General features: G+C 36.5%; 1 protein-coding gene across 6 annotated transcripts in view; it reads right to left on the reverse strand.

Annotated features, from left to right (window-relative positions):
* Nucleotides 1-17,165, reverse strand: part of PCDH9 (protocadherin 9) — a 666,436-nt gene that overhangs the window by 494,219 nt on the left and 155,052 nt on the right. The window contains exons 4-5 of one of the 6 annotated variants that reach the window (XM_062487764.1): nucleotides 6,590-6,607; nucleotides 5,602-5,614 (exon numbers count right to left, since the gene is read on the reverse strand). The exons of 4 other annotated variants lie outside the window; for them this stretch is intronic. In XM_062487764.1, the coding sequence (XP_062343748.1) occupies nucleotides 5,602-5,614; nucleotides 6,590-6,607 (31 nt within the window). Of the gene's footprint in view, nucleotides 1-5,601; nucleotides 5,615-6,589; nucleotides 6,608-15,450; nucleotides 15,484-17,165 lie in introns of all 6 variants that reach the window. One more of the 6 variants, XM_062487765.1, reaches the window with a different exon arrangement.

Below are 17,165 nucleotides of genomic sequence, written 5' to 3' on the forward strand. Positions count from 1 at the left end.
TTTAACTTATCTTCCTTCTTGAAAATACATGCTGTGAAAAGAAGTATCAGACCACCTGATCAGGAGGAGTAGATTTACCTAAATGTTCATTATTTTGCAACAAAATGTTTTCACCTAGATGTTCATGTTCCCTTTTCAAGTCTGCCAGCCTTCCTTTTGAAGTCCTCTGTTCTTAATATTGTCACCAGTTAAAAAGCATGGCCCGAAGTCAAGAAACATTTTTATATGAACAATTTACACAATTAATGAAAACTCTTCTAATGAATATGCTTTCCCCTTCTTAGTAAAGAAAAATATATGTCACCCAACTATTAAAGCAAAATATAAAATATTCAATTATGGTTATGCAAAATTAGGCTTCCTGTATTACCTCATTCCTGTTACACAAATGCTATCTTCCTGTTTTGCGTAGTGAAGATAAATAACATACAGTAGTTTTCTTTCCTACTTCTCATATTAGGTCTATTTTCTTTTGTTATGAATTGTGTCTGGTATAGACAAATGCACTTCTATTACGATTAAAAGAATCTTCTTATTTTAAAAATGTAAGTCAATTAGATTAGATAGAAATGGGTATGGAATTAAATATGGTCGTCATAGATTTCAACATTTTAGCTAAAGAAGGGGTACTTTGTTTTGTTTTGTGTGACTGTAGGACACTTGGTTTTGTTTTGTGCCACTGTATACTTGAGTTTTGGAAGAAGTACCAGTGAATACCATTCCACCTGCTTCCATTATGGTAAATGTATTTTAAAAGAGAAAAGACAAATTGTGCCTATTTTAAAAAGACAAAAAATGAATGTGCAGAATGTTATAAGATCCCATGCAGCACTTCTAAAAAGTGAACCTTCTAAACCTAGAATTCCACTTACCCAATTACTAGTTAGGCTTCAGGAGTAAAGGTGAAACTTAGAGACCCTCTCGAAACAAAGGCCTACTGAGTTTTATGCTCTCCAATTTATTACAACTTTATCTATATAACACAGAAAATCATAATCAGTCCTATGCTGAACTCACACGATTGTAGCTTTCTCAACACAGTTTTTGGGATCTGGCATACACAACACTTCATCCTCAATCCAAAAGTGTTTTTTTTTTTTCCCCTTCCGTGCAGAGATTGAGATATGCTTAATGGTTTTGAATGGGTTTCCCTAAGTCTGAAAAGCTCAGGGAAAAAAAAAAAAAATCATTTCAATCAGGAATGATGTGGTTGGAAAACACCAATGGCTAAGTACAACTTTTTTTTTTATTTTGTAGTTTTCATGAGGACATAAGCCACATTTCCATGAAAATAGTTAAGCAATCAGAAAAGCTTAAACACACTTAGTATTAAGTCTAAATATAACTAATACCTAAGTATAGTTATAAATGTAACTTGCACTTAACCTAAGTATATGATATGGTTTATGCATCCACGCCTTTAAAACAATAAATCCTAAAATAAATCACAGGGTCCCAGCATCAGCAAAGATAATAACAAATTCCCTGCTTCTATTGTCCTAGCATAAATTTATCTCTGGGTATTGCTGCATAGAATCTAAGCTGTTACTATTCCCTCTGTCTACATTAAAATTTTCCAGTGTTAAAATAAAGGTAATATCAGATTTATAATGGCTTCCACAAAGCCACTCTTGTATCAAAATCAGCCTGTATTCAGGATTCTGAAGAGATCAAGGGTCCAGATGTTCAATCCTTAGCCATATAATTAATCCCATGATATTCACCACTTATATGTAAGTAAATAATTACTCAAGTAAGGTGTTTGTAGGATGAGGCCTGAAATTGTTGGTTTTGTTCTTAGCCAGTAGTTTATTCATGTATAGCTTTCTATTTTTTAAAATAATTTCAAATTTAAATTTTTAAGTCCTTTTACATTTATCCAGGAAGGCCAGTTTTGGAAGTTTTAAGTTTATAAACGGAAGTTATAAGTTTATAAGGGACATTACAAAGTGGTCATCTTATGCTATGCAGTGGACAATTACTATATAAAATATCTTGGTTTTTTTTTGTTTCCCCTGAGATTAAAATTGGCAGTAAGAGGAATTATGAAAATGCAAAGCAATCTCTGAACTAATAAAACTTCTATAAACCACTGTGGACATAGACATTCTGGATCATTCTTTTCCCTACTTCATGAAATTCAGTGGATGTTCAGTTCATGGTAACCAGTTCTCTCTTGAACTGTTCTTCTTCATTTCCCTTCTAATCTCCAAAACTGTCAGTGTTCAGACATAAGAATATTTTTTCCCAGCTCATTAATTTCTTCCAAAAGATCTCAAAGTAGAAAGCAGACAATTATTTATCCAGAGATGGATGAAAGTGGACACTATTGTCACATGTTTAGTAAGTTTGCAGTCGATACCAAGGTGGGTGAGAGTGTTTCCTGCTGGAAGGTAGGAAGGCTTGGCAGAGGGATCTAGAAAGGCTGTAAAAACAGGCTTAGGTGAATTGCATGAGGTTAAAAATGGCAAAGTGACGGGTTCTGCACTTGGGTCACAATCTCATTCATCCTTCCTGTTTTGGGGATGGATGGTTGGAAAGCTGCCTAGTGGGAAAGCACCTGGGGGTGCTGGTTGACAGCTGGCTGGACATGATCCAGCATGTGCCTAGGTGGCCAAGAAGGCCAATGCCACCCTGGCCTGTATCAGCAACAGTGCAGCCAGCAGGAGCAGGACAGTGATTGTCCCTAAGTACTCAGTACTGGTGAGGCTACACCTCAAATCCTGTGTTCAGTTTTGGGCCTCTCCTACAAGGACACTGAGGTGCTGGAAGGTGTCCAGAGAGGGGCAAAGAATCTGGTGAAGAGTCTGGAGCCCAAGTTTCACAGGGAGCAGCTGAGAGTACCAAGGTTGTTTAGCCTTGTAAAAAAGAAAGTTCTGGGGTGAACCTGAGCCTGAGTACCTGAGAGGATGCTGTAGCCATCCTCTAACCACATATGGGGGCTATTCTCCCAGGTAAAAAGTGATAGGATAAGAGGAAATGGCCTCAAATTGTGCTGGGGGAGGTTTAGATAGGATACCAGGAAAATATCTCCGAGAAAGGGCTGACAAGTATTTTTAAACAGGCTTCCCAGGGAAGTTGTCGAGTCACCATTCCCAGAGGTATTCAAGACATGCAGCTGGGGGACTTCCATGGCTGAAGGATGGACTTGGCAGTGCTGGGTTAATGGTTGGTCTCAATGATCTTAAAGGATCTTTCACACCTAAATGATTCTGATTCTGCAAAGTTCTGATATGGAATAAAAGAGTAAATTCTAAACATGTTGCTGTCTGATTTTTTTTTAACATTTGGAGAGAAGGCATATTTGGGGTATAGATATTCTGTCCTCCACTCAAGCTTGAAAAGAACTGAGACTCAGAATCATGTAGTCATAAGCATTCCAAGTGAATTAATCTGTTGGAATTGTAGTTATTTATGTAAAATTATATAATTCTGATTAGCTATTAAGTTCTGTAATTCCCAAGTGCTAACGCAGGCTGCAACTGCCACATAGTAAGTCAAAAGTCAAAGGATAAAAAAAGCCAAGCTCTCTGTGGTAAATGAGATGATGGCTGAAGACCTGAGAGCTGGCATTTGGCCAAACTAAAGATTTGTATAGCACAAACAGGGTTGAGAAATAATCTTAATCAACACTGGACAATTTTTGACAGATAATAAAAAGATGTTATTGATCTTGTCAATCTTAACATTATCTCGTACTCTCCTTAATTACTGTGGCCAAATTAGAAGTAGTATCTCTTACTAAATTGCTCTTACTTAATGCCAACCAAATTTCCATACAGTTAACTCCAAATAATGAATAGCATACTGAACAACCTTTATTCATAACTTTGCACATTTTAACATTTTTTTCTAAAACAGTGGTGAGGATTATGACTCTTGGCCTTAACAGAAATCAGTAGCAGGTAATTAGCATTTAGTTGATTTGTTACTGTGCTGTGTGCTACTTCTCTACTAATGTCTTCTACTGTCTTGGGCAATTTACAGTTTAGTTCTCATTCAAGTGAGGTATGTGAAGTGCGAGGATGGTCCCAGAATTCTGCAAATTATCTATAGCTACTTCTCACATGTCCTAATGGGAAGTATTTTGGCTTTGCAACAGCTGTTGACCTATTTAGACCATATCTAGTGATCCACTGAAAAACATGTAGCTTTGTAAATGAATCAGTGAAGGAACTATAACAACTCCTTTTTCAGCAGATCTAAGTACAACATTGCAACACATTTACAATAAAACTATCATTTTTCATTCTGTGTTTTTTTTTTTTTTAAATATATTCACCAAATTCTAATTTGGGAAAATTCTGTCTTTTTGTTGTACTGGGAATTTAAATTTAGCCTATTGCCAGAGAAATTAACCAGAACAACTTCACAAGATCACAAGAAGTAGACAGAACAAGTCTCTGAGTGAAAGTATAGAACCACTAATGAAATGCATACATCAGAGAAAGCAGCATGCACAAAGGCAAACCCTGTTAAAAATTCACTCTTTAGCATGAAAAATATTTATACTTCTCTTCTCTAACCTGTAATCAAGTTCTTACTGATAAAAATACCCACTGATACTCACAAACTTAATAAAAGTGATAATACAAAAACAATTATAAGGAACGATTTTAAGGAATAGAATTGCAATTCAGGCATTGTTTGGGAAGGCCACTATTTGCTACTTTTAAGAGCAGTTTAACTATACCCAAATATCTATGACAACATATTAAACATTCCCCAAGTGACACCATATGCACTCAATCTGTCATTCTCAAGGTGCTCTGCTGCCCTCAAAGAAAGCGAAAGCATTTTAATAAATAAGCAAGGTACAAAATCACATTTCACTTTGAGGAGACTTTCCTACTACTTTACCCTCAACATAGAAGTGTGAGGTCCCTTCAAGTAGGGGCCATTTCCCATGTGCTTGTAGAACAAAGGGATCCATTGGAAACAGCAAGAGCTCTCCCTCTGCCCTTCCTCATTCAACAGAAACTTTGTACTGTGTAACCTTCCAAAAGGTAGAGGAAAGGATTCACAAGAGTGAATCCTCTCAGCTTGAGCATATAAAACGTATTATTGCCATGACAAAAAATCTCATTTTCCAAGCATACTCTCTCTCTTGCAGAATATACAAGGCTTAAATGCAGATGCAGTCAAAATCTCATTAATGACTCAGATCAAGAGCTGCCATTGATCATTAAAACATAAATGCAGTGACTTCTAAATCTTAAAATGACAAAGTAGCTGTGCATTTTGGGAAATGAGAGGAACTATGACTATAATGCAACAACCCATGAATATTTTCTCCCCGCTGTCTAGGCATTGCTGAGATTTTCTAGGTAATATGACATAGCTTTTATATGACATTTTCAAACTATCTGTTTTAAAAAAGAGAAACAGTCCATGTTTTTCTTGATGTCTATCATATTCTGCTTTCATGATGTGTTTGTGGTTTGCTTTCCCTCTGCAAAGAGTTCCTTTAAAAATACTTTAAAATCTTCTGCCTTTATTTTTAAAATACAAGATTTTGTGAATCTTATTCTAAGCATTCTCTAAAGGAGCATATCTTACTGGAATACAAAGTTTGAAATACAATGGCAATTTAATGAACATAAACCACCACTTGCTAGTAATGGATTACAATGTGACCTGGGCACCAACTGCAGGTAGTGGCCACTAGTGGGACTCACTGTCTTCATCACTTATCATCACAAAAAATGCTATCTGGCAATTGGAGATATGGAGTTAAATAAAGAAAACCTAAAAAATAATGTAACAGAAAAGAAATCTGGTTGTCATAATCTGAGATTCCCTAATATTCATAAAAAAGAAACTAATCTCTATTTCCAATTTATATTTAAATCCTGTGGATTTAATGGAAATTAAGAATGATTCCAACAAAGAATTTCATCCCGTTAAAAAAAAAAAGATAAAAAAGAAGAAACACAATCATAGGAAAAAAAAAGTTAAAAAATATTTTCATTCTAAATTTCACTCATAAACCCACAATTTGGAACAGATGTTACTCAAACTTTTCAATTTCATGTGACATTCAGTATGTGATCTGATTTAAACAAAATAATAACCAATCAAATAATTGTCAAGTACCTCAAGTGATTCTGTATTGCAAATGAATTTGGGAAGTCAATGAGAATCACCAAGCAACAACTCAAAATGTGACAAAGAAAGTGCAACTGGAGTTTTTCACAGGAGTAATACTAGTTGTCTAGGTGGGCAGAATTTAGAGGAAAGCTAAGCATTTCCAAATCAAAAAATGGGAACATGTGGTGGGAGGATACTGTCTGGACACCAGGTGTCCAAAAAAGCTGCTCTATCACTCCCTTCATCTGGACAGGTTAAAGAAAATATAACTAACAGCTCATGGGCCAAGACAAGGGCAGCAAGAGATCACTCAGCAAGTACAATCACTCACAGGAAGAACAGACTAGAGTTGGGGGAATTGACCAAATTCATTAGCAAACAAATAAGAATTGGATATTGAGAAACAAACCCAAATCTTAGCAACATCTTTCTTCCATATGTCCCTCCTTCCTGGACTTAACTTTACACCATAATCTCTACCTCCTGCCCCCTGCAGCACAGGGACAAGGAATGGGGGCTGTGGTCAGTGCTTCCCCCTCAGGGGGAGATCACATCACACTCTTTCCCTGCTCCAGGCATGGCATCCTTCCCACAAAAGACAGTCCTCCATGAAATTCCCCTATGGGAGTCATTCCCACAGGATGCAGTTCTTTGGCACCTGCTCCAGCACAGGTCATTTCCACAGGGTGAAATCTTTCAGAACAGGTTGCCAGTGTGGGACTCCCAAGGGACAAGTCACAAATCCTGCCAGCAAATCTGCTCCAGCATGGGCTCCTGTCTCTTCATGGGTCCACAGGTCATGCCAGGGGTCTGCTCCAGGAGAGGGTCACAGCTTCTTTTGGGTATCTACCTGCCCTGGCATTGGGTTCTCCACGGGCTGTAGGGGCACAGCTGCCTCAACATGGTCTGTGCCACGGACTGCAACACAGTAACGTTTTACCCTTCTTAAATACCTTATCACAGAGGTGTTAGGACCATCACTGATGTGTTTGACCTTTAATCCTGGAGCCGGCTGGCATTGGTTCCATTGGACATCAGGAAAGTTTCTGGCAGCTTTTCACTGAAACCACCACTGTAGCTGCCCCCACTATAAAAACCATGCCACATACACCCAATACAGGGAGAAAACAATACCCCTGTTGCAGGTGTCAGCCCTAGAAATCACCTTAAAAAGCTCACCAACTCACCTGACCAATGTGTTGAAATAATCTAAGGTAAACTCCTTCCAGCACTAGTCCCAGTCTCTACAATAGGTATCTCACTTAATAAATTAGTAGTTTGCTTTGTTTTTTTTTTTTAAACTTAGGCAATGTAAATTTTACCATGTTTTTTGTATTATTCCGTGTTAAAGAAAGAAGACCAAATCAGGCCTCAAAAGTTGTTCTTCATAAATTCTCTGCAATGTAATTGGCTCTATCTGGTTTTAAATGAAAAGCAACATACAAAGGGTAGAACCTTATGGGAGAGGGGAACTTTGAAAAGAGCAAATAAATGAAAACTCATGAACAGCCCTTATCTAGCCACTACAAATTAGAAGTCCCTCCCTTTTCTATTTACCTCAAACTGAATCACAGTTATCATTTCAATATAGTACCAAGAACAACCAGCGTGTGTACAGTCAAGGGCTCTGTACCAGAAGACTAAGGAAAAAAACAACAACGAGCTGAAGATTCACGATGCATGAATGAAGCAAATGTTTGTCACATGGCTGAAAAAGCCTCTCATCTCCTACTGCTAGACTTGTTTAGCTGTTATTCAGTATTTATCCTTTCCCTCACAATCCAGAAAAACAGGAAGATCCTTGAATATCCTCTTAATTTCTTCTTGACTTGTAGGTCTTTACATACCTATCAACAAGCCACAGCCTCAGGAAGCTTTCTGTCTTTGTACACAAAGGAATATTGGCATGACTAGCATAGTAATTCTGTTTCAGGCATTTGTCCTAACCATCTTCAATGCAAACAAATTGCTTAATGGCTTTGGGTAGCAAACACATACAGAGCTGTGCCAGAGATCAAGAAATAGCTGGGTAGGTATGGCTTGTGATAATTTTTACTGGCATTGCTTTTAAAACCTCTTCTGAATCATCATTTGCATCATCATCTAAGTCTGATCTCTTTTGTTCAGCAACTCAGTGCTTCTTACCTGTTTGCTCTCAAACCAAAAAGAAATCAAAAGTCAGGACTCGGTTCCTCCATTCAAAAGCCTGAGTCAATAAAGATGTGTAGGAAGATATTCCTTACCTCCATTAACAACATAGTTGAAAGGAGCAAAGCTCGCTAAAAGTAGAGGAAGACAGGAAACAGTTCATCTATCAAGAACATAAATACATAAAATGACAAATTCTGGCAGCACACACAGGCACCACAAGACCAAATTCGTTCAGGCTAAAGTGCTTTAAATATTTCTATAAAGTAACAGAGATTGGACAGGAACTTGGGCAAAACTGTCTATGTATGGCAAAAGTGCTGAATGAATATGCATGGAATTTACGACAAAATGGTGCATTAAATACTATGTAAGAAAAAACCATGCGTTTGAAGCATGGCACAAGTACAACAGTCCACCTAGTTTCTCATACACTGCAGCAATTAATGCCACCCTGCATATTTTATCTTGAATATCTTGCCATTGGTGAAGAACTTACTTGCTATTTCTGTTAAGAGAAACAAAGGAATCATAGAAAATTTCCTTTGCATATTCTTGTTTATGTACAGTAAACGTCAGGACACCTGACTTTGTCTAAAAATTGGACACAAAATATGGCTTTCATGGTCACAATAATAAAAGCCCAACCCTAGAAGAGAGTAAAATCTTGATGAATTTTTTTGTGTTTTGTATATATTGCTGGTGGATTTTTTGGCATCTTCACAGCTGAATGGCCATGACTACTATACCTGCTTTTGGCCACTCACCTTCACAGCTGCAGCCAATAAATCCACTAGCCTCTGAATTTATATTTTAGAAATAGGTTTTATTTTTTCAGGTAGGTAGGTGCAAGCTCTGCCATGCAGCCAAACACTTTGCAGCACAGTTTTTACTGTTTCCAGCAGTGACTGCATAAAAAAGTAGTTAATTGCTCCTTCTGTGCCCGAAGGAAGTATAGTAAGCCAAACTAGCCACCAATTTAACTAGGTCTGTGAGCAAACTTAGAGATCAAGGTCAAATAAATTAATTTAACCCTGTTTAACAGACCAGTCAGTTCCACTGTCAAGGTCTTCACCTAGCTACCACCCTTTTTTTGACTGCCTTCTAGATTTAAAATTCAAACTTGTGTTTTGTTTTGTTTTCTTTTTCCCCTCATTGTTCTTTTTTTTTTTTTTTTTTAATTTGCTTGTTTGTTTGTTTGGGGTATTTTTTCCCCAAATCAAAAAAGTTCCAATAAATCCATTTCATTACATATGTATTTTAAGATAAATATATATATATATGTATGTATAGTATATATTGATTTTTTTTTTTTTTTTTGCAAGGAAGTATAAATTTTTAAGACTAATTTTCTGTACTGCTTTGGATATTTTTGAGGACTGACCTATAATATGAAGGTCTCATTTTAGATGTAGGGCAAGAATACATGTCTTGAAAACTTTATCCCAGAATGTTTGGTGATATATATTCCAAATTGAAAACATGCTTCTGACCACTGACTTTAAAATCCTGCCTATATTAGGAAGGAGACCTTCTTTGAGTTAGTCATCAAAAACTCAGAATAGTTTTCATCCTGACACCAAACACCCCTCCAGTGCAAAGAAATTATCTATTGAAGAAGGCTACAGCAGCTCAGAATATTTTAAGTTCACAGGGTAAAAATACAAAAAATAAATAGAATCACATTCCTGTTAAATGCGTAGCAACTGCTCATTTTTCAGTCTTTGAATTTGCCTGGACCATTAACAATAATTAAATCAGTTGCTCATGTTTACTGTTTTAATATTGGTTTAGGTGTCCAGAGGAAAATGGCAATGTTTAATATTTAAATATCAAACACTTTGATTAAACATTAGTGTGTTAAACTAATATTAAGGAAAAATGAAAAAGAGTTCTTAGAACTGACCATAAGTCTTTTGGGTTGCAAGTGCCAAACACGCTTTGAAAATTTTACATGTAGGCGTTTTTTCAGAAAGTAGCTTGACCCCAAGCTCACAAATGTGAATTGTAATTAAGAACCAATATTTCTAAGTCTGTACTTAGTGCTGGGCTGTGCAAAAAGATGCATGTTTACCATCAGAAAGAATCTGCAGGATTCTGACTAAAATTAGATATGAGCATAACTGCTCAGAGAGTCAGGACAAAAGGTACTTAGCATCAAATCACCCTACTTACTCTCTCAAACAAAGTATTCATTTACACTCTTTTTATTCTCCTGGAAATATATAGAATTCCCTCACAGAAAATATTAAACTGATAGGTCTCTCAGGTCTGCCACTTTATAAATACCTGAGAAATTTCCTTGAAATCTATTAGGTGGGGTCTAAACCAGGTTCTACACCTTGGAGCCATTATACTTTCTTCAGAAATATTATTCCATATCAATCATTTATAAGAGCTCAATTCTGTTTCGCCTGAAAAACCCCATCACTACAGTTTGAACTCCAAAAAGAAATCTGCTGGGATTTTCCAAACTCAAAAAAAAAAAACAACAAAAAAACAAAAAAACCCCCAAAACAAATTACCCATTAAATATGTAGAGTTCAGATTTTGAATGATTTAATCACTGCAATACAAATCCAAAGAGGTTTGGATTCCAACCCCCCTGCCTCCCCTCTCCCAAAAAAAAAAAAAAAAAAAAAAAGAAACAGAAAAAAGAAAAAAAACAAAAAACAAAAAAACAATGCCACATGAAGAGTACTCCCTGGAAAACAGATGTTTTCAATCCTGAAATGCTACAGGGATTACAGACAGGGATAAACATCAGTTTCCGGGGTGCAAGTGTAAAAGCCTACACATTTGTTCATTTTATATCGTAGTTGCAAAATATCTAAGTACAATTTCCACTGTATTAAGGAGACAGCATATTATGCTTCTAGCTTTCAGTCAGGTTTAATAAAGAGAAACCCTTCTACTGAATGAACAGTACCCCTTGGCTACTTTTAAAATAATCCATTGAGAATAGTGCAATGTTCCATACATTTATTAAAAGTCTTATGTTACCTTAAGGAAATACCCCAAAGAAGCATTGCTCACTTTTTTCATATACGTGGAATAAAAATGCAAATAGTTCACGTTTAGAGGTTGGGTTTTTTAGGTGAGGTGCTTTGAGGTTTTTTATTTTTTTTTTTTGCGTTCATTATTGACAACAGTAAAAAAGATTGTTTAAGACTAGATGTGCCAGAATTTTGGATACCAAGTGTGACAGGCTCTGCAGGTGTACAGTGCTTTCCTTATTGATACAAATTGAATCTGAACATAGCAATTTATTCAGCAAATCAAACCAATCACTGCACTGCAGTTTTCTCTTTCAGCTCTCATTTCCCAACCAAGTACTCTTAACCACTTTGCTACATTTGCTTTACAGCAAGGTTTCAACTGCTATTAGATGCTGTTTTATGGTCAGAGTATAAGGATTTAAAAAATTTTAAAGGGTCTTATGCTGCCATTAAGTGCTGCATCATTCACACCTATTCCATACCAGTTGCTCGTCTCCAAACACACTACCATTAAACATATTTCTCTCCATATTACCATTATCACCATTGTTATCCCATGCAAGCATCTAAAGAGCTTGCAAGTAATTATTTTTTTCTAATAAACTGTAAATATTTGTCCTAAGAACAAGATTATCTCAAATCCTTTATTTTAATTATGAATCATACTTTTAAAAGAGTTTCCTTAATGCAGTTGTGTTGTATGCTATTTTGTTAAAAGATACATAAGCTAACCAGTCCTCCAAAATAACAAAAAGATTTAAGAATGAAAATTAAGACCAGATTAGCCAAAAGATAAATTAGGAAAGAGAAAGAACCAATTCAGGAAAAGAAGAGTAAGGCAGACAGCTAAAGTGGGAGAAAATCTTACTGTGTTGAGCCAATATATAACCCTGGATTAATAGTTTTCCTTGGCAAGGCTCAAGTCTGAAGATGCTCACATCGGGCAACCCAGACCTGCTGCTACCAGAGGTTGTTGCTATGGTGACCAGTGACAGTCAGCCAACAGTAAAATGAATTTAGAAAAGACAGTTAGGAAATACTGAAAAGAAGAAAGAAAAAGGAAAGGAAAAGTTTGGTGTCTGCAAGCAGATGCACAGTTCCATTGTCTGCTGCTTGCCCTACTGCAGTGGAGGAATACATCACCAAAACGGAGCTGAACTTCCACTTTACCTCCATGACAGTTGAAGTATATTCCTGCCCCATGGGTTTCTAATTGAAAGAAATTTTTGTTTCGTTCATGCAACAGCTTTTCAGTGACTCAGCAATCCAGCAAATTCAGCTGCCCCTGAAACCAGTGTGGAAGTGCTAGCTCATTGCACTCATCTAAACTATTTAGAGGAAGCCTGGAGTGGCCCATTTCTGTCTTCTGCCTTTAAATCAGCCTGGGGATGGTTCCAACCTGTCATGTAAAAGGTTTCAATGGATGAAGCATTTGTCACTGAAACAAAAGGGTTTGGAAATTTATAAATCTAGTGGAAAACTCAGTTGATTTCTTTTTTTTTAACAAAGAACAAAGCAGAGACTGGCCGTTTTAAAAGCAAAATCTGCTTCAGAGAAGGCTAGCTGAAGCTGCAGTCAGTGGACCATAAATCACAGTGCCCATGCCCAGCTGTGAAGCACTGCATGGAAGAAAAGGTTTTGGATGGCAATAGCTGCAGATGTGTGTGCCAGAGAGGTAGTTACTGTTGTTTACTTGCTGTGCTATCAACGTAGTATGCTAGAGAGCACACTTTTAGGAATCAGCATGCGTGCACTGTATTATCTTATCTTGCACAAAACATTGTCCCAGACCCCTGGAAAACTCCTGCTGGAGTACTGTCAGAAAGAGATAAAATGAAGTACTACTTCTGCTAAAGCTGAAGTGCTGAACTAGACTTCCCTACAAGCACCTTTTCCTAAGATTGACCGTATACCACAATCAAGAGGAGGAACAAGAGAATCTTGTATTCAGTCCTCAAAATCTACATGGATATCTGTGTGCATGCATTTTCAAACATACAAAAGGTATGAATATGGGTAGAGGTGAAAAAACTGAGATAGAACAAACATGGAAGAAGTTGTTATTTTTAGAAAATAGATATAGAGAGAAGCATTTAGAAAAAAAAAAAAAAAAAAAGATGCTTTTACAGAAATATCAGGCACAACCACAGTTGAAACTGGCCAACTTTGTCTCCCCTTCCAGCCCAAGGAACACAAGCATTCAAGCCACTTCACTCGTCCTTCTGAGATCATGACTGGAGAGAGTCACTTAGCCATACCCTGCTTTGTTTTCTCCATAAGTAAAATGGAAAAATACAGACCAAATCGGCCTTTTAAAAGTGCTTTCATATTTAAAGAAATTAAAAGTGCTAAGTGAGTGGTAAATATTGCTTGAACAGATTAATATGTAGGTGATCAATACACATTATGAAACTGTTCTTATTCATCATATTTCCCACAGCTGAAGGAATGCAAGAAATAATAATATAATGATTACAGCTGGTACAAATTCCCATAGTGAAGGCTGCCATTTTTTTTTTTAACATAGAGGGAGCTGTGTTCTCATTTGCTTACACTTCAGTGCATTTTGCACTGTGTAGAATCAAAAAGATGCCTTTAATCCGAATCATACCAGGTTTTTATATCAATGTGTTGTGTTGACTAAATTTCAATATTTCAGTGCAACTGGTTTTTTATTGCTTTTGAAAAGGACACAATTGAAACCCGAGCCATTTAGCTACTACTCATAATGAAAATTCTTTTGGAACTTTCTTTGAAGAGCTTTGTGAAGGCTTTGACCTACAACCTGGTATTAAGCAAAGAAAGAGAACTGAGATCACATAGTTCTCTTTTGCTAGATCCATGAAAACAAATCCAAACATATTTCATCAAGTTACAAGTTTCAAAAGGTTATATGCATTCAAAAAATAGGACAGAATTTTTTTTTTTCTTGCAAGGAAGCAGACTTTGACTACAAGTATATTAAACATTCCTACAAGAACAAGCAAGAAAAATAATATTCTGAATATTATTGATATGTTGGTTGAAGAGCAACCTTGAGAGTTCCAAAATATTGTCAAATTTTAAATTTAAAACACTTGATCACAAGCCTGTCCACAATTATTTAAAACAGCTCTAAAGTATAATTATCTAGCTGGTTTTAATACAAAGTAGGCATTTGGTGGAAGGTCTTGCAGTTTCTTCATATTCAGAAGGGACAGAAGATATTTTTATGAGGTAAGAGCAACCTGTTATTTTTCACTAAGTAACCGAAAATATTCACTGAGATGATTACTATCCATGTAAAAAGCTAGGCAATAAAGTACAATGAAAGAAACTAAATCTTTCATGCAAAATTCCTTATTTGTTTCCAATGCACTTGAAGCCATAGCAATAAGATCAGTGGCCTGAAACAATGCCAGAAGCAGGCCCTAAAAGAAGCACACCAGTTAGTGCAAAGCTTCTCAAATCTGCCATCCTCCTTTCGCAGAGGGCCTGTAGAAGAAAAGGGTGGACAAAGATGAAGCTGTGGAGATTTTCACACTGGAGGAATCAGTTCCTCCTTTCACAGATGGCTACATCACAGTCCTTTTTACCATTCACGTCCTCTTTTGAGTGTTTCAAGAGAATCGTAAAAGTGTGAGTCTCCCTGGCACATGTAGAATCACACTTACAAAAAAATTATCAAAGAAAAAACTCCCTGTAGCTCAGAAAATAATCTTGTTCAGGGAGGACAGTTATTTTTTTTTTAAACATCAACATATCTTTGCTTGTGTGTCATTTCACAACATTCTGTCATTGTTGCACTAGACCTTCCCTGATGTAAATTGCTGCTTAAGTTACTAAAAATCTTGGGACAAGCCATCATTCTATGTAATCAAAGCTAGCCTGACAGAGATAAACAAAAGTGCACTCATTTATAAAAGATTGAGAAGATAAGCCAACCACTAAAATAAACATATTTAGCTCCTAAGTGAAATGAAATCATGGTGATAATATGTACACATACAAAAGGTAAGAACTTGCTAGTTAGGCACCTGATCTAAAGCCAATGTTTCCTTAAAAAGTAAGAAAAAATCCAGAAGTAACATTCATACAATACCCACTGCTGGCAATGCTAGGAACAAACATTACTTCTCAATAAGAAATAAACTTTTTTTCCCCCCTCCCTTATTTCATTAAATATTGGAAACACCTGCTTCTTTTAAGTGTCTGAAGTGTTTGGCACTAGTACTAATGCTTTACAGGAAAAAGGTCCCCCTTTTTACTTTTACAGCAAGAACAGCTAGATACCAGTCTTCTAAGAAAATTGGGTTTGCCTTTCCTGAATTCATTACTCATAGAAGTGCACCTACCACTAAAAGAGTTCACATTATGCATGAAACATAAGAACAGATACACTTTTTAACTTGCAGGAGTTCTGGTTTTGTCTTTATCCTTATTCATTTAAGGATCGATTACATGGGCTTGAAACTTTTGTCTATAGATTTTACCTATCTTTGGGGCAAACTAGTGAATCTAAAGTTTGCAACAGACTGTGGATTCAAATTATTATATTCTTAGTACTTCCTCTTGGGGAACTAGATTTTAATACAAAAGGTGCTGAGAAACTCAGAAGGACTCAGTCTCCAGTAGCAGTGAAATTTAATTTCTGTATACTAGTTAGCTTAAGACACTAGGAAAAAAATAAAAGGAGTTATTGCTTCAGAAAACTGCTCAAATTCACCTTTTTTCATGTATTTCCTAGTTAACCCAGAATAGGAATTTTATAAATATTTCCTATATATATTTTTAAAAGGTAGTTTATTCTGTAATCTTATTTCTCTAATTTCTTTTTATTTCTAACTGGAAAGGAAACTACATATACGCAAGCACAATATTAAGAAAAAAACAAAGAATCCGGGTAAAGCCACAACAAGGAGAAACTTATTTCTTGTGATGTTTTGCTAAGAACAATTCAAAAGATTTTGGCTAATAAATGTTTGGGGGCTTTGTTTTTAAATCGAAACTTCTTAATTGTCATACCTGCAGAATTCTCTGCTTAGTTATGTCTGCCAGTTTCTATCTGCATTGGTGTAAGGAAGCACAAATGGCCCAGTCTCTTAACCTACTAATCTGACAGTCTGACCCCTAAAAAATCAATGTGATAATCTCTAGCTTGCTGCCTTTTGCTTTGGCTGTTTCTGGCATGCTTTGATGAATATCTGCCCTGCAGGAAAAACATATGAAAATCACATCATGTGCAACTGGTTTGAACTGTTGTGCAACCACGGGACACTGAGCCACTCTGGGGAAAAAGTTAAAATGAACTACAGTAGATAAATGTCAATTTAATGGGTTTTGACATTGTATTATATTATATTTAAATTAAAGAGAATGCAATCCTGGTTTCTTCCTACTCTGAGCCTGCTGTTTTTTCCCTTTCAGAATGGCTCTCAATTCTTCTTTGGTGAAGACAGCAGGGTTTGCATGATAAAATTTTAATGACCATGGCCCTGCACGGCAATGCAAGGCACCAATGCATTTTCAGTAACGCTAGGGAACTGCGAGGACCAGCATCAGGTGACATTCCCAGCGCTGAATGCTGCATGTCCTAAAAGACAGGCGTTGGGGAGACAGAGGCAGCACCAGGAAAAGCACCATTATAATGCAGCAGTTGTATGGATGAAATGGAGATTTATGAATGGCTGCCAGAGAAACTATATTATGGGCTGCAAATTAAAATGGGGGCTTAACACGTAGTAAACTCCACAACATGCTAGTGAGGCTGATTGTTAGATTGTTCTGTCAATTCAGGTTCAGGCAGCTGTAGAGACTGCCCCTCGTTAGGCAATCCCAAGCTCTTCATGAAACCCAGATATTCTATGTTTGAAAAGGCAACTGCCAAAGCTTTTGTAGTAACAGCAAAGTAAGTACTCCTCAGTTGTTCCAGAAGGCATTTTACATGCA

The sequence above is a fragment of the Cinclus cinclus genome, chromosome 2, assembly GCF_963662255.1.
Source record: "Cinclus cinclus chromosome 2, bCinCin1.1, whole genome shotgun sequence".
NCBI lineage: Eukaryota > Metazoa > Chordata > Aves > Passeriformes > Cinclidae > Cinclus > Cinclus cinclus.